This window comes from Schistocerca cancellata, chromosome 4, assembly GCF_023864275.1.
Source record: "Schistocerca cancellata isolate TAMUIC-IGC-003103 chromosome 4, iqSchCanc2.1, whole genome shotgun sequence".
Taxonomy (NCBI): domain Eukaryota; kingdom Metazoa; phylum Arthropoda; class Insecta; order Orthoptera; family Acrididae; genus Schistocerca; species Schistocerca cancellata.
The window spans coordinates 685,459,090-685,480,352 of NC_064629.1; the positions used below are offsets into that span (position 1 = coordinate 685,459,090).

The following is a 21,263-nucleotide window of genomic DNA, read 5'->3' on the forward strand; positions in this document are numbered from 1 at the left end:
GCTCAGGAAACTGACCATTCCTAAAGGAAAAATTACAAATATGGCTAAATACAGGGCTAACATGTGCAGCACAGTACTTTAGAATTCTGCTAGACACTCCATCATAACCATGAGAGTCCTTAGTCTTCAGTGATTTGATTATTGTCTCAATCTCCCTCTTGTCTGTATCACAGAGGAGTATTTCAGACATCAATCTCAGAAAGGCATTTGCTAAGAAATTTATATGATTTCCTGTAGATACTAAATTTTTATTTAATTCACCAGCAATGCTCAGAAAATGGTTGTTAAATACTGTACATATATTTGATTTATCAGTAACAGATATATTATTACTGCAAACTGACTTTATATCGTCAGCCTTGTGCTGCTGACCAGACACTTCCTTCACAGCTGACCATATGGCTTTAATTTTATCCTGTGAATTAGCTATTCTATTGGCATACCACATACTTTTTGCCTTGCTAATAACATTTTTAAGCACCTTACAATATTGTTTGTAATGGGCTACCGTAGCTTGATTGTGACTACTTCTAACATTTTGATATAATTCCTGCTTTGTTCTACATGATATCCTTATCCCACTAGTCAGCCAACCGGGCTGTCCATTACTGCTAGTACCCTGTTTGGAATGTTCTAATGGAAAGCAACTCTCAAAGAGCATGAGAAATGTGTTATGGAAAGCATTGTATTTATCATCTATATTATCGGCACTATAAACATCTTGCCACTCTTGTTCCTTGACAAGTTTTGAAAAACTCTCTATTGCTGTTGGATTAACTTTCCTACGTAGTTTGTAATTAAATACAACATTGGTTAGAGTACAAAAACCTTTTAGTGTTAAAATTTGTGCATCATGGTCTGAAAGGCCATTCACCCTTTTACTAACAGAATGCCCATCTAGTAATGAAGAATGAATAAAAATATTGTCTATGACTGCGCTACTGTCCCCGGCACCCTAGTTGGAAAAAACACAGTCTGCATCAGATCAGCTGAATTTGTGAGATCTACCAACATCCTTTTTCTTGAACCATCATACACAAAATTTATATTGAAGTCACCACATATAACTAATTTCTGGTACTTCCTACAAAGTGAATCAAGAACCCTCTCTAGCTTGAGCAGAAATGCTCTGAAGTCAGAGTTAGGGGACCTATAAACAACAGCAATTAGAAGTTTAGTTTCACTTAATTCAACTAATGCTGCACAACTTTCAAATATCTGTTCAGTGCAGTGTCGTGATACGTCTACGGACTCAAATGAAATACTGTTTTTTACATACAGAGCCATTCCCCCACCCCTCAAGGAACTCCTTGAGAAACAGCCAGCTAATCTGTAGCCTGGTAAAGGAAGCCTCTGAATTATCAAATTATTTAAGTGGTGCTCTGATATACCAATAATTTCAGAGTTAACATCTATTAGCAGTTCACTAACTTTATCTCTAATACCTCTTATATTTTGATGAAATACGCTAATTCCTTCTCTACTTGGCTCTAACACCAACTACTATAGGAATTTTTCCATGAGTGATACCACTACCACCACCACCACCCACTACACTGTCACCTATAAGCTTAGCCAGCCTCCCCTTCCCATATCTATTGAGGTGCAGGCCATGCCTAGTGAAACCCCATCTACTGATAGACCCAACTGGCACCACTGAGATGTGATCCACGCCCTCCGCCATCAGTGCCTTCCCCAGCCCCACATTAACGCGCATAACAGCAGCATTAAGGTGAGGCCGATCATGACGCTAAAACAGTTGCACGAAATGCACATTAGTACCACCAGTTTGAGTAGCTATCTTAACCAAGTCACCACTGACATCACATTCCCTGTCCCTATTGAGACTGTTCCCTGCTCCACTCACTATCACTACCTGATCCTCTTTCATAAAATTCTTACATAACTCCCCTATGCTTTCAGTCACCTGAACCAACCCTGCACTAGGCTTCACAATGCTGGTGACCTGGTGCTCTCTCCCCAACACTTCCTGCAACTGCTGGCCCACACCTCTACCGTGGGAACTACCTAGCAGCAGAACCTTCTTTCTGCTAGACTTTGCAACTAACCTAGGCCTCCTAATTGCTGAGGACTGCTGCAAGTTACCTACATCTACGGCTACACGAGGCTCCTCTCCACTCAACTCTGACAATTGGTCGTATCTATTGCATGTATGCAAAGTAAAACTGTCTGAGTACCTCCTCTTCCTAGCTACCTTCTTGCCAACTGCTAGTTCCCATTCCCCACCACCCTCCACCCTCCTCAACCTATCTAGTTCCTCCTTTGCGCATTGTAACTGCACCTAAAGGGCACAGATCTTACACTCCTGCTCCTCTATTATCTTGTTTCTACTACAGATTCTACATTCCCAGGAGAGGATCTCTCTAAAATGACCACTGGCTTCCCCAATGAAAATACTTTGAACAAACCCTACACCATAATCCACTACTCACAAACCTACGACAGAGCCCACAGTTTTCACTCGTGGTAAATTTTACAGTTACTGAAAAAAAAACTATACGTCTACGTTACAAAAGTCCAGTTACACCAGTAGAACTATTTAAGAACTAACAATAATGGTCTTGAAATTCTCTGCCTACTAAGAAAGCAGCTACTTATAGTAATACTACTACAACACAGCCAATACCAATACCAGCAAAACTTCACAAAATTATTAGCTACAAACAAAAAATTAAAACTACCACTGTAACACTAAGCGAAGTTAAAACACTATATGAAAATTTTACTGAAATATTTCACTAGAAAGAATAATAAATGTCAGTTGAAAATTAAAGCACGAAAATTACTGACTTCAACACACTGAAAAATCTCTAAAACACAGTGAGCGAATGATTACAAAAGTTTATTAAGTCATTATTTCGCCACAAACGGCATGCAACACCGCTGAAATCTATTAAATTTAATAACTGTATTACAGAGCACAAATAAGTTTGTCAGTACTTAGCTTATAACTGCTACAGCTGCAGTGCACGCCGCAAAAAAGATTGGTGAAAGATCTGGAGAACGTGCTGGCCAGGGCAGCAGTCGAACACTTTCTGTATCCAGAAAGGCCCGTACAGGACCTGCAACATGCAGTCGTGCATTATCCTGCTGAACTGTAGGGTTTTGCAGGGATCGAATAAAGGGTAGAGCCACGGGTCGTAACACATCTGAAATGTAACGTCCACTATTCACAGTGCCGTCAATGTGAACAAGAGGTGACCGAGATACATAAGCAATGGCACCCCATACCATCACGCCGCGTGATACGCCAGTATGGCAATGACGAATACACACTTCCAATGTGCGTTCACCGCGATGTCGCCAAACACGGATGCGACCATCATGATGCTGTAAAAAGAAGGTGCTCCTGTCTGGGATGCAGCGTCAAGGGTAACTGCAGCCATGGTCTCTGAGCTGATAGTCCATGCTGCTGCAAACATCATCAAACTGTTTGTGCAGATGGTTGTTGTCTTGGTAATGTCCCCATCAGTTGACTGAGGGATCAGACGTGGCTGCACAATCCATTACAGCCATGGGGATAAGATTCCTGTCATCTTGACTGCTAGTGATACGAGGCCATTGGGATCCAGCACAGCATTCCGCATTACCCTCCTGAACCCACCAATTCCATATTCTGCTAACAGTCATTGGATCTTGACCAATGCGAGCAGCAGTGTCGCGATACGATAAACCGCCATCGTGATAGGCTACAATCCGACCTTTATCAAAGTTGGAAACGTGATGGTACGCATTTCTCCTCCTTACACGAGGGATCACAACAATGTTTCACAAGGCAATGCCAGTCAACTGCTGTTTGCATATGAGAAATCGGTTGGAAACTTTCCTCATGTCAGTACATTGTAAGTGTCGCCACCGGTGCCAACCTTGTATGAATGCTCTGAAAAGCTTATCATTTGCATGTCACAGTGTCTTCTTCCTGTCAGTTAAATTTCGTGTCTGTAGCATGTCATCCTCATGGTATAGCAATTTTAATGGCCAGTAGTGTATTAAACTGTATGAGATTACATATAACTGTAATTTCATCGGTGCCCATTCTTTCTTCTCACAACCAAGTTATCACTGTCATATAGCAAACCTGGGTTTATTTGCAAACTTTTCTTCAGTGTTATAGGATACACATAAATTATTGAAAGCATTTATGCTCTATTTCTTTACTTTATTCACATGTGATGTATTAGCCTAAATAGTTACAATGTTTAATATGTCCTGTGGTCTATTAACTAATTTTGATTTTAGTAGCTGATATCCTGAAAAAAATCTTTGTCTTAGTAAGAGAAATGTTCACATTGAACAGTTTTTTAGTACCTGTATAATTCAACTGGAAAATAGCTTTCTTTACATAATTTTTGAGTTTGTTGATAATCACTTGATTTTCTTCAGAAAGAAGTACATTCAATTTTATGTCATTAATTGTAGACTATTCAATAACTTTCAATCAGGCTATCAGCTTGCAGGCTGTAAACAATACCTGTTTACAACCTGCCATAGTGTCATAGTTTATATCAAGATGAACAGTTTGATATAGGACAATTTTGTTCTGTCAGATCAAAAAAATTACCTGAAACTGAGCTATAAAAGCCACTAAAGCTACAGCATATACACACCTCACAAGATTTAAAATATCATATGCCACTGATTTATTTGGTCTTAACTGTTTGAAACTCATTTATTTTTCTCACTAAAATCATCCTTGAATATTAAACACAGTTTGTTCTTGAACTTACAGATTACACCACTGACTATTTTTTTAAAGTTTTGTCTCAAATGTTTGTGGATTTTAGCACCAAAAAATTAATAATTAAATAATTTTGGTTCTCTGACCTTCTTATTGTTTTATTGATTACATTTAGATTGAATTGTAAATGTAATTAGTTTATGCATAACTTTTGTAACTTTTTTTCCCATTACCCTCACAGGAAAATTTAAATTCCTGATCTATACAAAATAAAAATAATAAAAATATATGACTGATTAAACTGGTGGCAGTTCCATGTGTCACACATGCACTGTAGCAGAGGTGGCCTTTGTAGGCCAAATTGAGTTTGTTTTATGGTTAGATAGACCACAAGTGTCCTATGTTAAATTGTTCATCTTGACTTCCACTATGATATTGTGCTACATTGTAAACAGTTATCTATTACATGCCATATAGTAACTAGTTCATAGTATACCTTCCTCTGACTTAGCCACACAGTTATAGTAGGTATAACATTGACTCTGGACCACAAGGCATTTTTCTGTAGTAGTAACATTAATTCCCCATCTGAATTTTCCAGTTGTACCTTGTTGTGTTAATGGACTTTCTTGAAATAAATTCCAAAGAATTTCATCATTTCCAGAGTTTTGCATTTAAAACCACATCTAACAAAATAACTGGTAAACTAAATAAAAATAGGCATTTTACTGAGTATGTTAGACATTATATAACTATATTGAAAAACCTGTGAAGGCAACCATGCAAGTGACAAACAGTTGGTTCATCTTAAAGGTAAGACACTGACAGTGTGATAAATTATCAAATCAGAGTTAGAGGTTACAGTTAGTAGTTATGAAATATAATAGTAGATGATAGCTTTATTTTACACCCAACTCAATATCAGTGTTATTCTTCCTAAATTTGTCAGAGTCAGAAGTTGACATAGAGGAATATCAGAGTAAACTAAATCCCTTTGGACTACACCAAGAAGCTGAGTATCTCACAGATTTTAAAAATGTCACAATAAAGGATGTGGGAAATATATTATCATTAAAAATGAAAACTCTACTGGCTGGGGTGGGATACCCACAAACGTGCATAAAGCAAAGTATCATATAATAGAACCTCCAGTAGTTCAAATAACCAACCAATCTTTTGAACAGGGGTGCTTTCCTGATGTGTCAAAGCATGCCAAATCAGACCTCTGTTCAAGGAAGGGTCAAGGGAAGACATGATAAACTATTACCCTATTTCCAATGGTGCTGTAAAAATGATATTATTATAAATAACCAATTTGGATGCCAACAAAGGAAACACACTCTGGATGTAGTGAACAACTTTATTGAAATTATATGCAAAGCACTGGATCACAGTAACAAAATTTCAGGTATCTCCTGTGATCTTATACAAGCCTTTGACTCTGTAAATCATGCATTGCTTATCTACAGATTAAATAAATATGGCGTTAAGGACAGTTCTCTGAAATGGCTTACGTCATACCTGAAGAACAGAAAACAAAGGGGAAAAATCACTTCAATTGCAGTAAATTATTATTCTGAATGAATTACAGTATCACAAGGCATCAACCCTCCATTTTAGGGCCACACATGTCCCTATTCTATATAAATGAATTACCTGTAAATATAAATTTCCCATCAGGTTTGTTTGCTGATGGTATTTACGTTTTAATTGAAGATGATGATGTAGGAAAAATTCCGAGTTCTATTGTGAGCACACTGAATACCCTAGAAAAACTGGTTCCAGTTAACTGGGTTGAAACTGATAATTGCCATAACCCATATGATATGTTTCAAAACCAAGCATTCAAAATGTGTGAAACTTAAAATAGAATACAACTATAAACTTATGGAAGAAGTTGGCACAGTCAAATTCCTTGGCATAAATTTGAGCAATAACTTAAGCTGGAATACAAATATTGATTTTCTATCAAATAAATTAAGTCATTTTTCATTTTCAGTGCAAATACTAGGAAATTCTATTGGCATGAGTTCATGAAAAGTAGCATCTCCCATCTGCCCATCTCCTTCTCACCACTCTCTCTGTCCCATTCCTCCACCTCACACTGTCTATCTCCTTTTCTCTCTCTCTATCTCTCTCTCTCCCTCCCTCCCTCCTCCCCTTCTTCTCTCCCTGCCCATCTCCTCTTCTTTCTATCTGCTCTTCCCCCTCTCTCTGTCCATCTACACCTCTTCTGTTTCTCTGTCCATACCCCCCCCCCCTCTCCCGTCACTGTGTACACCTCCTCCTTCCTCAAATCTGTATCAATGTCTTCCTCCCCTCTCTGTATCTGTTCATTTCTTAGTCCCTCCTTCTTATCTCTCCATATTATCAACCCCATCCTAAGAGGAGGTTGATGGTTCTTGCCCCACAGTATTTCTTGCCAGATAGTAAACTGTGTACTACATTTGGTAGCAATCAATCGATATAACAAAACTGTAGTACTATTAGTAGTGAAAGGATTTTAAGGTTCAAATTATTGTCATAAAAGGAGGAAAAACGTTCTGAAAACAAATACAAAAAGGTGCTGAAGAAATTACTTTATTTGGATTTAAATCAGCTACATTAACTTTCTTTGTTCCATGTACAGGGTTCTTGTTATACTGGATTACATACAGCATTTCAGTGTTTTTTTACAGTAAGTCACTGCACTGTGAGCTCAGTAACTTTTTATATACTCAGAAATTCCACTTGACATCTATAGAAACCAACAGAGCATATCTTGTCAGCACAGGAAGTTCAGTCAAAGTTGCAAAGGTTTCCACATCCAGATAGTTCTTCAAATTTAATTCAAATCTGTCATTAGCAGATCCATCACAGAAGTTCCTAACACTCATCAACTTCTTCCACTGTTCCTGCTTCTCCCTACCTTCTTCCAGACTCAGCATCACATCAGGCAAATAGCCATACACAGCACAAAGTCATAACTTGAGGTCTTTGTTGTTGACTAATCGTTGGGCCCATTTGATGGCTGCCTTGTCCATTGAGTGCAGAGAACATATGATGTGTCTGATTTAAACTGTATAACTTAACTTATCCAAGTCCCCCCCCCCCCTCCTGCTCCCCCCTTGCACTGAAAGAAACTATGGAAGGTGGAGCCCTGTCTTTTTTTGAAACAAAACTTGATGTCTGGGAGCCTTTACCAGAATCTTCTTCAGAGCAGCAACAAAGTCATTTACCCTGCATAAATTCTCCGAGATACTTTCAAAAACATGGCGTATACCATGTGCAACACATGTCTTACAGTTGAGGTTGGGGTACATGCCTTTCAGTTGTTGGAAAGCTGGAAGCATGTAGCATGTTTGATCAGTTACCACAAGTCTCACTTATTCATATTGTATGCCCCCTGGCCACATGTTCATACGTGAGTTGTTGAATGACTGCATATCATGCAGGCATTTGTCTTCTTGAGTTGTTACATTTTAAAAAGCATAGGTTTTACCGATTCTCCAGATAATGGAAAAACCAATACATTAAAAATACATCTTTTCAGATTATCAGTAGTTTCATAAAAATGAATCCCAATTTATGTTTGCTGACTTCCTCTTTTATTTTCTTTAAAACATTCTCATAAATTCTAATTGTAATTTTTTCTCAGAGTGCTCTCATCTGGTATGTGTAGTTCTCAAGAAATGATTTGAATGCAGTATCGTTCACGTGGATTGGAATTCTCAACTGGAATGCCATCACAATGTCTGCACTAAACTCATTCAATGACCAGTGCTTTCAGTTCCTGAAGCAAAGTAGTCTATCAGAGTAGTTTGCTTAAGTTTTGACTTGCGAAGTTCAGTGTTCTTTAAACATTTGTTGTTCTGGATGTGCTGGTTCATTCTGTTTGTTTTATTCTTGTCTCAATTGCAATATTTTCTTCACTTCACAGATGGAACATTGCAGAATGATGCCGTAAGTTTTAATAAATTCAGTACTGAATTCTTTTGAAAGTAACTTCTCTTTTGGCATGATTTTGTTGGGAAAAATCAATTCTGGTAAAATGCTAACAGTTCCAACAGTCAATAGGCACTGTAGAAGTCTGATACAGTCTTATTACCTTCAGTATTACGTTTTTCAGCAACTATGCACAGGCCACGATTTTATCTTGAAGTCAGCATTTAGGTGTGCATGTATTTTGATTTCAGTTTATTTCTTAATATTTTATGTCTGGCTTAGGGAGGCTATATTTCCTTATATCATGTTAAGCAGTGCATCACCTTCTCTTGTTGCCTCTCATATTTTAAGATATTTCATCTCCCATTACACAGGTGTTTGTAAATTCCCAGTAAAAACTTCTGGGACTTTTAGAGGGAGTGAGTACATAATATTTTGAACAGGAACCCACGTCTTGAAACATACCATTTACATCCTAAGATGGTTTCAACAGTTTCAGTTCACATGTTTAACTCATCCAGTTCTGTTTGAGGAACTGAATTAGGCATGATGCAGTATAATTATTTGGTTACAATTTGAAAGGAAACATAAAAAATCCACTTATCACTTAAGCACATTGTTTTAGTAGAAACGAATGTGCTTAAGTGATAAATGAATGTTATTTATGTTTACTTTTGAATTATTATCTAATAACTGTACTTCATTATGTCTAATTCAATTCCTCAAGTGGGTTCCTATTCAAAATATTGTGTACTCACTCCCCTCTACAAGTCTTAGAAGTTTGTAACAGGAATTTCCAAACACCCTATATATTAATATATTGAGCAAAATTTAACTGCTAAAGCATTCACTTCAGGGGATTTCTTCTTGGGACTGTTTGTAATTGTATTCCACATTTCGTCTATCATAAATATTATGAGAGGTTATATATTTTCAGTACCACATGGTACTGGTATGATGACATATGGAAAAGTCTCCATAATGCATTCTTCAATCTGTATGACTTTGAAATGTTCATATATGTGTGTGACCTTATATCTTTTTGATCTTCTTGTAACTTATCTATTACGGAAAATTTCTCTTCTCTGGTTCTTCCGTGATACAAAACAAGGCAGAATTTTCTTCTTGTACCAAACTTTTCACTTAGGGTTTCACTTGAATCCCGTTCATACCCTTCACCATCATTTTAATTATCCAAGCTGTAAGTATCAAGATTTAAAAACATTGCTCCAATACATTTCTTGGGGAGTCACAAAAAAATTTTGTTTTTGTTTTAACCAGAGGGCTGTGTCTCATGAGTACTGCATAAATGCACAACTTACTTTGTCAGACAGTTTACATGTGACTCCATTGTGGACCTATACCTGTCACACGCTTTCTGTGTATATATTATCATCGTTTTAGTTCCTTATTGTTGAGATGCACTGTACTTATTCTCAAGTACCCCTTCTTCTGTATATCTTTTGTTTCGTATATCTCAGGTGTGTTTAAACAGATTTGTAATATAAGTTAAGCTGAAGTTTGGCTAATCTGTGTTCACTTACTGTCTTAGAAAATATTTTATTAATGCACTTTAAATGAAGAATTCTGATTAATCTTGAGTCTTATGAAATACACTGTAGGTTACTCAGGTTAAATTAGTGTGAACAGAACTAAAGTTGCAGGCTCTTAATATCCAACCAAATTAGAAATCAATGTAGCTATGTCATTTAGGGACAACTGAAGAATAAATTATTGCTTTTAAAGTGTATGATATAAACATTAAGTTTTGGGTGTCATTTCAAATAGTTGTATATGCTGCACACAGGTTATTTCAAGTTGTTTCATCCATACTTCTGTTTTTCACTTTAACTGTAGTTGGTGTAAAGGCATTTGTAATAAATTCAGTTAGGCTGCACATGGATGTGAATGAATAATCAGAACTAGATTCTAATATTTGCCACATGTAATTAGACTTTCCATTATTATGGAACTTCATGTTGTGATGCTTCAATGATTGCCCATTTTTGGCCTTCAAGTTTGTCCTTATGCTATGACAAATTTCACTATAATTGATCAATTTAATGATAATCAGTGAGTAGTTTATTATGTATGTCTTCCTGTGCTCTGTTAGAGGGCAAAAATGGTGGAGCTACTTGACAAATAGTTCCTCAGTGATACAAGTACTATTGGTCCTTTATTGTCATTGTGAAGTTCTATGTATATTGTTGCTTACAGGATTTATTTTTTAACATGTGAAAATTTCTAATTATGTATGTACCATATTCCAGCAAACAAAATATCTTCTATAAGAATGAGAAACCACTGCAGTGATCTACAGTTTTGTTGAATTTATTCATAAAAATTATTCTAAGGCTGAATCACATGTTAAAACATCATTTGTAGTTTAATTTACCACTACTTGTTTTTTTATGTAGAAATGCCACATGCTATGTGATTGGAAAAAGGCACCAGTCATTCCAGCTTATAAGAAACACTGTGAGATCAGCACGCAGAATATTAGATCTCTCTCTCTGGCATCCATTTCACATAGGTTTATGGAGCACAATATTCTGTGTAAGACTGACTGACTTTTCTGCAGGCCAAAGAAATCATCTGGATAAATCAACATTGTTTACATGAGCCTCATTCCTATGAAAGCCAACTTCTTCTGCTCATTCAAGAAATCAAGAAGGCACTAGATCGTGGAGATACGGTTGAAACAACATTTCTTGACGTCCAGAGGGCTGTCAATATCACTTACACCACTGTCTGGCATACAGAATATCTGAACAGAAATGTGATTGATTGAGTACTTCCTGTAATTAGAATTTACTAAATTTCTCTTTATGGGTAGGCATTGTCAGGAGCATAGGTAGTGACAGGGTCAATGTTATTCACTGTAGCAGATAACGTCTGTAGTCGTATGAGGCTGTCTGAAGATACGCAGTGGTAAACTCCCCTAAAATGTTTTGCACCATCCTCATGACCTAAAAAAATCAGAAACCTCTTTTTCAGTACTATTTTGACTGCAGGAAATCGCTATGTACAACCATGCGTGTAACAGAGATAAAATTAAGATAAAAGTAACCCTGTATTATTAGTGCAATCTACTATATTGCATTATATCCAATAGTTGTAAATGGGACTATGCAAATTGCATAAGCACATGTACCATCCTCATGACCTAAAAAAATCAGAAACCTCTTTTTCAGTACTATTTTGACTGCAGGAAATTGCTATGTACAACCATGTGTGTAACAGAGATAACATTAAGATAAAAGTAACCCTGTATTATCAGTGCAATCTAGTGTATTGCATTATATCCAACAGTTGTAAATGGGACTATGCAAATTGCATAAGCTGTTGCTTCAAGCTTGGAACATTTTAAGCTTAGACTATGTAAACAAGTCACTTTATGGCAAGAACAACTGTTAGCAATTGAAGTTGCCTGCCAATGTAGCATACACCACAGTGACATCATTCAATTATTCAGGTGCTTTTGTAAGAGACAAAACATTGAAGATGTACCTCATAGTGGTCAACTGCAGTCAACAACAACACATGATGAATGTTACTGACTGATAATGGCTTGTATGTACAAAAAGTAAACTGCAACAGAACTGTTTGATGACTTTTTGGAGGCAGCTGTGAGGACTATGTTGACATAGAGAATACAAGCCATATCCACATGATCAATCTGTGTTCTTGGCATCTATTAAAATAGCAGTGCAAACCCTCTAGCAATAAGGAGCATGAAGTAGGTAGGCAGTGGAAGATATGGAATGAAACCCAGATGAATAGCGCCAAGCTCTCTTCACCATTAAGTGCAAAATTTGTCTGATACTCATTGATTATCACAGAGATCTGTGAAGTCAGCCAGATACTGATACACATCTTAGCCATGCAGTCCCATGGGTTTTGCAGGGAGCAGGGTAAGTCATGTTTTGGGCTAGTATCATTTATTGTTGACAGGTGTCTCTCATCTTTACTGACAGTGATTTGAAGGTAGAGTAGTTTTGAGACAGGATCCTCCAGTCCGTCATCAAGACCTTCAGTCAGAATTTCAGTGATGGGTCTTTCAGTACAATACTGCACAAACACACTGCCCTGTTTCATGAAGATCTTCCTCCAGGAGACAAGAAGACTGGCCTGCAGCATCTGATAATATGAGCCCCATTGAGGTTTAGTTGGGACTGACAGATTTGTAGCCCATTGTTACATGAATCCATCTTATGCACTGGAGGGCCACTGTATTGAGCAATACTGAACATTACCCAACAGCATGTAGCAGTTCCAGTTTCTGGCTGGAGGAGGTTATGGTGAAACAACTACATAAATCTATCCATCTATCCCGGACAAGGCAGATATCAGATCCATATATCTTGGAAGAATCCTAAAAGGACATGTAATTCCCACATGAAAGAAGTCAGTTACAACAACCCATTTCATTAATTCTTGGGTATTTTTTGTCAGACTGGGAGAAGAAATAAGAAAGAGTCAAAGAAGAGTTCCATAATTCATAATGGATTCATTTAATCAGTGGGACAGTGTAACAAAGATGCTCAACAAACTTCATTGAAGGACATAACAAGAAGGAAGTTTGACTTCAGTGAGAGCTGTACCCACAAATCCAAGACCTAATTTGCAAAACAAATCAAGAAATACACTACATACTCCTAAATACCTCTCTTGTAATGAACATACTGCAACATTAGAGTTAGAGATATTTCAACTCATACTGGGGGATACAGTCTTTCTCCCCACATACCATCTGACAATGGGATATGAAGAGGAAGAAAATGTACTGATACCCTACTTGCCCTGCATCACACAGTGTGTGGTGGCTTGAATAGTACAGATGCAGATGTAAATGGAGAAAATTATAGTGCCACATAAAGATGCATATATGCCCAGACCTATTTAGAGTTTAATGGAGGTTTCGTACAACAAAATTGTGATTGTTTGGCCGGCCAGTGTGGCCAAGCGGTTAAAGGCGCTACAGTCTGGAACCGCGCGACCACTACGGTCACAGGTTCAAATCCTGCCTCGGGCATGGATGTGTGTGATGTCCTTAGGTTAGTTAAGTTTAAGTAGTTCTAAGTTCTAGGGGACTGATGACCTTAGAAGTTAAGTCCCATAGTGCTCAGAGCCATTTGAACCATTTTTTTTGGTGATTGTTTGCAATTTATTTCACATTGTTATGTTTATTTATATTTAATCAATACTCAAAAAGGGCTTCAATTTAGTATTTAAATTTTTGTTATATGCAGAAGCTTTACTAATTATTGCTGGGATAAAACTTAATATTTTGTGAATGATTAAAACATGTACATTCTACAGCTCAGATTAAAGAACATCACCCTGAAAATTTTCACAAATGTATATTTTTATAGGTAGAGAATATGATCAGAATGGTAATCTGCATAAATGGTGGAACAACCAGACAATTGAAGCATTCAAGGAAAGGGCACAGTGCGTAGTTAACCAGTATTCCAGCTACACAGTCGACAATAAACACGTAAATGGAAAACAGACACTAGGTAAGGATAAATAATACTTAAGTTAACCAAGATGTGTTTGTAACATTCATCTTCTGTGCCAAGAATAAAATTCTCATGGCATTTTACTGTTAGAAAGCCACATATTTCAGTCCTATATATCTGTAATGCAGCTCCTCAGCACCTTCAACTAAATCTGTGGAACAAGATTCTTTTTGAATGAAAGCTAAAAGGTAATGAAGTGTAACTTAATAATTTTATAATGTAATAATTTTATTATATAATAAATAAAAACATAACAATTTATTATTGAAAGAAAGTGCAAAATAAAGGTCTGTTAATTTGTCCATTACTAATAGTATAGTTTTACAGCTTGTGTAATTTATCTGAAAATTTAAATTTATGATAACATAACAGGACAGCAAGTAACTCAAACAGTAACTCAAAAAAATCATTCATTTATTTATACGAATAGAAAAAACATCATAAGAAAGAAAATCAGTTACAGCTTTTGACGTATGTTTTGAAATTTTGCAGTAGTTGGTTCTTAACTCCCTGCAACTTCATCTTGTCATCAAATTCTGAAAAGTCACAGTGTTACTCTAATTTGTTAGTAGACCTGTTAAGGTTACTTGTTGAGACTCTGAAGTGTTGTTTGTCATGGCAGACTGAAACATAGATCTGAAAAACTCATTTCCTACCAATTTTATATTTTTATGTGAAGATTTCATCTTAGACAAACAAAGTAATTTTATAAAGTGGAAAGACAGTAACTGAAATTACAGGTAAAATCACACTGAAGCAAGGAAAGACAGTGTTTTTGTCCAGGACGTAGTTAAACTAAACCAACAAATACAGTCTTACAGTGCAGCAATTTCAGATTTTGTGTGAGTCTAGTACCAGAAAAAATACTGATGAAGTAAAGCTGATTTGAAAGTTCAGGCTGCAATACCTCAACCTTATGATTCATTCTGCATAAATTTGTCCTTCCTGTCTGGCCACCCATGGACACTGCATTTATATTCAATATGCATTCCATCTACTAGTAGGGTGAATGTCTTTCTAGGGTAATTTAAAGCCAAAAAGTTTTGTCCATAAGCAATCTCTGATGTCCTATACCCACACACATCTCTCAGACCAATTGATCAGACACTAAATATCACCCAATGCTGAAACAATTAATTCATGTTCTCCAGTAGCACTTTGACTATCTCTGGCTGCTCTCTCCAAAAGTGGTATTCTGCTTCCCACCCAAGCTGTAAAATGTGTTTAACTGCTCTTAAATCTGCTCCTGCTCCCAATCTCTTGTCCCAGGGGACATATCCATTCACAAAAGCTATGTATCAGACCCATCCCATGCATCAGTCCATAACATCTTTTTCTAGCAACAACATCTGCATTTCTTACTTCATGAAAGGCAGAGCCACCTGTGAAAGTTGCCACATCATGTATCAAATTCATGACTAAAGACCAACTAGACCAACTAGCTGCAGAGTGAACTGCACAACAAGGTGCAGTTGATTTCAGTTTGTGCTTCATTTTGTAATGTGTAACTTTTTGATTCTTCATACAATTTCTGGATTGTCTCATTTCACAAGTGGGAATTTTCCATGAACCTATCTTCCTTCCAACCCTCCCCCAGATCTATATCACTGCCTCTGATTATGCCCCCTTTGGTGATTTCAATTCCATTCCGACCCAGCCAATATCTAACTTCCCCTGTCTATTTTCTTTTCTATCCCAACTATCTTCCCGGTAACTTTTGCTGCCTCCGATCTTTCTCTTCTACTCTTTGTACTTCTAACTGTACTTCACATTCTTTCTCTATGCATGCCTCCCAACATACTTATTACTTAACCTGCCCCAGCACTTATGCCTCTTGTCCTGTTCTTCCCTCCTCCTATGCCATACCCCTTCCATTAACCCCACCAACCACTCCATCTGAGATTACCACTCGCTCCAGTAAACTGGCAGCTTAGGGAAACAGTGTTGTTCTGTGATGTTGAGCCAGTAACTTGATTTAAGGAAGGGATATATTATTACCAGTGCTAATATGAATAATAGAAACTTTATGTTGCAATTGTAACATTAATTTGAATTCAGAATTCTTTTAAAATATTTCTGGAAACATGGTAATTTTAATGTAAACCTCTACATATTAATCCCCATTATATTTTATGTAGCTATAAAGTGACATTCCTTACTGTTTGCATTCAAATTCATGCTTCTCTTGAGTATACATTTCAAAAACATGGATTATACAAGCAGAACCGTATATGAAAAAGAGTTTTCATTTTAGTGTACAAGAACTCTGCCTATTAAAATCCAATCACCTATGGTCATGTAAATAATACATTATGTACAGTGATGTGAAGACTCACACAGATGTATGTTACATTGTTTAGAATCATAACTAGAGGAAATTCTGCTCGAAATAATACAACTTATGTAGTTTTATTAGGGAGTGCTTATTAACCATGTCTAACATTAACTTTTGTCATCTTAGGTGAAAACATTGCTGATAATGGAGGACTTAAGGCAGCTTATCATGCTTATCTTGAATGGGAGCAAAGAAATCCTCGTGAATTACCTCTGCCTGGGTTAAACTTCAGCCACAAACAACTTTTTTTCCTCAGTTTTGCCCAGGTATTAATTATTAACTATTTCCTTAAATTTATATCTCTGCTATCAGTGGCTCATATGTCAGCAGTGATGTGACTGACAATGAAATACAGTATACAAATTGATGTCACATCTTTTAGCAACATGTGAAGAATATTTATGGACCACTATTCAAGCATTTGTCAGTTGTGTTCTCAATTTTTATTCACAATACATATAATCTGAATTCTGATATGTTTGGTGAAAATAATGTACAGTACTGTATAAAGACAAGACACTGTTAAATATTATTACCAAAAATCTCAAAAAGGTTTTGACTCATTCACTCCAGATTTTTACACAATCCTCTAATAAACATTCAGTCAGATATAGGCTTTATATTTTTATAATATGTTAATATATGTTAGCAAAACTCTTGAAAAGTTCTTGATCAGCTGAGCAATAAATTTTGAAAACTGTTCCCTGATAGAAGAGATGTATCAAGAGACTTGGCATATTTGTTGGAAAATAAGTGAGTAGCTGTAGTATATGAGTATCTTTTAGAATGTCAAGTATTTTAAATATCTTTTGAAATTTTAATCCCTCTTTATATTAAAATACAAAAACCTCTCTTTCACTGCACAACAAATATTCTTTCTTCCATAGTCTACTCATTTGCTACACATACAGTCATTCAGTAAAAAAAAAAAAAAAAAAAAAAAAAAAAAAAAAAAAAAAAAAAAAAAAAAAAAAAATTAATACAGTCATTCAGTAAAAAAAAAAAAAAAAAGAATTTTTATGGCAGTTCTGTTATAGCTGTAAATTAAGTCTTGTGTTACTTTAAATATAATTCAATATTTCCATATTCTCTCATTCTGAAAGTAATTTATGTTTAATGGAAATGCAGGTATGGTGCTCTGCAAGCACAGAGGAAGCTATAAAATTGCAGCTTGAGAAGGATCCTCATGCTCCACCAAAGTTTAGAGTTATTGGCCCACTTTCCAACCTGCATGAGTTCTCATCAGAATTTCGTTGTCCTCTGGGATCCAAGATGAATCCTTTGCACAAATGTGAAGTGTGGTAAAGTGTCAACAATTCTGAAATCCAGGGTAAATGTGCATACATTGCCTTAATGTCACACAATGAGTGTTTCTGGTCAAAGTGAAGGAACAAATGGGAAGCATATCAGTATACGATACTTGAAAATGTGTTAAAAGTTGTAATAAAAAGAACAAGATGTATAAAATGCAATCATATATGCTGTTGCTTCGTTTTGTATACAGTGCTGTTTTACATGTGAAGAGATATGTATTGTTTTCATTAAAATAAATTATTAATGAAAATATTTTTTTATTGTAGCCCACAGATTACCATTTGAGAAGAATAATTTACAACAAATAGACATGTTTCATAATTTTTCAGTCTCATATCTCATAATTCTCACACCTTTACAGCTATTTTACATACAGAATATCTTTAATGGTTCACTATATTTCCTCAGTGTAGTTTCCTTGTAATTCTTTGAATTCTATGCATGTCTTAGAAAATATCTATCTTCGTGTTGACAGAGAAAATTGGCATGCCAGACAAACAACAAGCCTCTTCTACTGAAGTCATATTTGGAAATAATTTACTCCATTATATGTCTGTTGCTGAGAGAAATAACCATCGCTATTTTGAAAGGCTTTTTTTACTTAGTAATTTAGAATTTTTATTACAAATTTAAGATTTTCCCTCAGACCCAGATCGTCCTTCACAGAGCCAAGCAAAGCCGGAAGATCACTTTAACACAATGCTTGTGTTAAAGTGATCTTCCGACCACCTACAAAAATATCGGCTTTGCTTGGCTCTGTGAAGGACGATCTGGGTCAGAGGAAGGCGGGTATTTATAAGATCCCTTGTCAATGTGGCAAATCCTACATTGGCCAAACTACTCGCACAGTACGGGAAAGATGCGTGGAGCATGAGCGCCACACACGTCTACTACAGCCCAACAAATCAGCCATAGCAGAACACTGTATTTCAATGGGACACTCCATGGATTATTGTGGAACAAAAATTTTAGCGACAACTAGATCTTTTTGGGAATCCATTATCAAGGAGTCCGTGGAGATATGATTGGCAGAAGATCTTATTAATCGAGATGGCGGCTTTCAGATGGATAAAGCATGGGATCCTGTAATTTCTTTAATCGCTTCACACAGACATTGTTCTGCATCTATTGCGACGGCTGACAAAAATTGATTTTATACTTTCGACTACCGTGCCTCAGCTGCGCGAAGGCGCTTTACGACAGATAGCGCAAATGTAGGTACACCACTACGCATGCGCAGCCCGCTTGTGCTGCAGAGCGCGCCAAATTAGATAGGGGCCCACTATTAGCCTTCTCCACTGTGCAGGCGACGCCGCGCCAATTTTCGGTATATATAGAACGACGCACACCAGTAATCTTCAGTCTCGTACTCACCTGAAGATGGCTGCATGTTTGTTAGCCGAAATATCGTGCCAAGATGTCAACATGATCCGGCTGCAAGCCCAAAATATGATGGACCAATCAATACGCCGGGAAAACTTCAAGATACACATTTTTTGTATTGATGATGAGGCTGAAGATTCATTTCTAGTTGATTTTCAGCAACAACTGTGATGTCTCCAATTGCAGACCATTTAAACTTAAGAGTCTGCAATTCTTCTTACAAACTTAACTTTGAGCCTTCCTCTTGTATATTAATAACTTTTCCAACAAATCACTTAACACATTTTCCCCTTCAAATTTTACCAACAACCAATCACTGACACTTGGGATTCCTGACCACATCTACAGTGTATCTTCACTGTTATTCCTATTATTCTGTGTCATGGATGAGCTCATATTTTTTGTGAATAACTGAAGGGGTCAGAGAGATATAGTCATAAGCCACAGGGAACTAGTTTTGAAATACAGCAAGTCTAAAGTTTCATGGAAATCTGAAAATATTTAATATGATTAAAATGGCTCTGAGCACTATGGGACTTAACATCTGAGGTCATCAGTCCCCTAGAACTTTGAACTACTTAAACCTAACTAACCTAAGGACATCACAAACATCCATGCCCAAGGCAGGATTTGAACCTGCAACCGCAGCGGTTGCGCGGTTCCAGACTGAAGTGCCTAGAACCACTTGGCCACTCCGGTCGGCTATTTAATACAAAACAGAAACCTACTTTGTACTTCAAACACTTGCTTAATACTTGCAAAGCATTCAGTGAAATAGTTAGTTCTCTTTATGCTACATAGTATTAATTTTAGAGTCAATCTAATTATGAGGTAGTCAATAGTGGCTTATGACTATACCTCCCAGAAAATAATTTAAAACGTAAAATATAAATTTGTAGGGATTTGTTTTGAACAACTCTTACACAGTGACTAGTATTTATAATTTTTAATTTTTACACATCTATACATACATTACATGTAACTGAGACTAATAAATTGTTTTATACCGAGACAGTTACATCAAGGAATTTCCTCTATCTCACCATTGTTCATGTTATTTCCAGCCCATGACCAAAAGAAATCTTGATTTGCTACAGGCACATATGTGATAAGAGACAGTACATCATCAATTATTTTCCATTTAATCGGAAGTGGCTTTCTATACTTTATTGGCAGCTCTTATGGATCTGGTTCAACAAGCCTTCCTTTCCTCTTGATAGGAATATCCACTGATGTGAGCAAGTGTTTTACACTTGGCCTGCAGGGGTCCTCAGACTCAAACTTGAACCGTATCGCTTCACTGAAATGAAGAGGATCTCCAGACATGAATAACATAGGTTTTGAGATCAATATTTTCAGGGTTTCCATGCTTCTGAAGTCTTCTCTTTCAATTTTAGTCACAATGAAATTTTTTGGATTCACATATTTTATCACTTCTCCCATTCATCTGATGTGTACACTATTGAATGTCTGTTTCTTGCATACACTTCAATGCAACCAGAATCATGGTCACAAGGGAGGCTGATGTGACCTACCACAGGGAAGCAATGCTGAGCAGATTGAAATCTTGAAGGAGCAACAAGGGACCTTTCCAAAGCAACATTAATCCATTTCTTTGCCAGTATCTTGCAGCTGTCTGTGATTATGTGGAGATGTTTTGTTTGAGGATTAGTTATCTGCAAGTACTTTAACAAGCAGCTCCCAACCTCGTCCAAACCACTCTCTCCATCTTTCTCACTCTACAGAAACATATAATCTTTATTTGGTCCACAGTCATGGATACTATAGTTGTATGTCAATATTTTCCTCTTGTAAACTACTAGACCAACTGTGCATCTTCATGTTTTCATTGTGTGAAGACTGTTCCATAAAATTTTGGGTGTGCAGCTGTATAAATTCAGTTTTTTCTTCTTTTATGCTGAATTTATGTTTATGGAACATACTAGACCAACTGTTTGTTTAGGTGTGGGGAATGTCTGCTGCATGCCCATTGCTATCACATGGTGCTCTTTCAAGTTCTCTTTGCCAGAGCAGTTAATGATACAAACATATTTTGTCCACTGTCAGCTTTTTGACATGCAGT

General features: G+C 36.6%; 1 protein-coding gene across 3 annotated transcripts in view; it reads left to right on the top strand.

Annotated features, from left to right (window-relative positions):
* The window catches only part of LOC126184691 (endothelin-converting enzyme homolog), a 416,586-nt gene extending 398,579 nt beyond the window's left edge, over nt 1-18,007 (top strand). For all 3 annotated transcript variants that reach the window (XM_049927185.1, XM_049927186.1, XM_049927188.1), the window contains exons 13-15: nt 13,999-14,145; nt 16,610-16,749; nt 17,612-18,007. In XM_049927185.1, the coding sequence (XP_049783142.1) occupies nt 13,999-14,145; nt 16,610-16,749; nt 17,612-17,788 (464 nt within the window). In that variant the 3' untranslated portion in view covers nt 17,789-18,007. The remainder of the gene's footprint in view (nt 1-13,998; nt 14,146-16,609; nt 16,750-17,611) is intronic.
* The last annotated feature ends 3,256 nt before the right edge of the window (nt 18,008-21,263 follow it).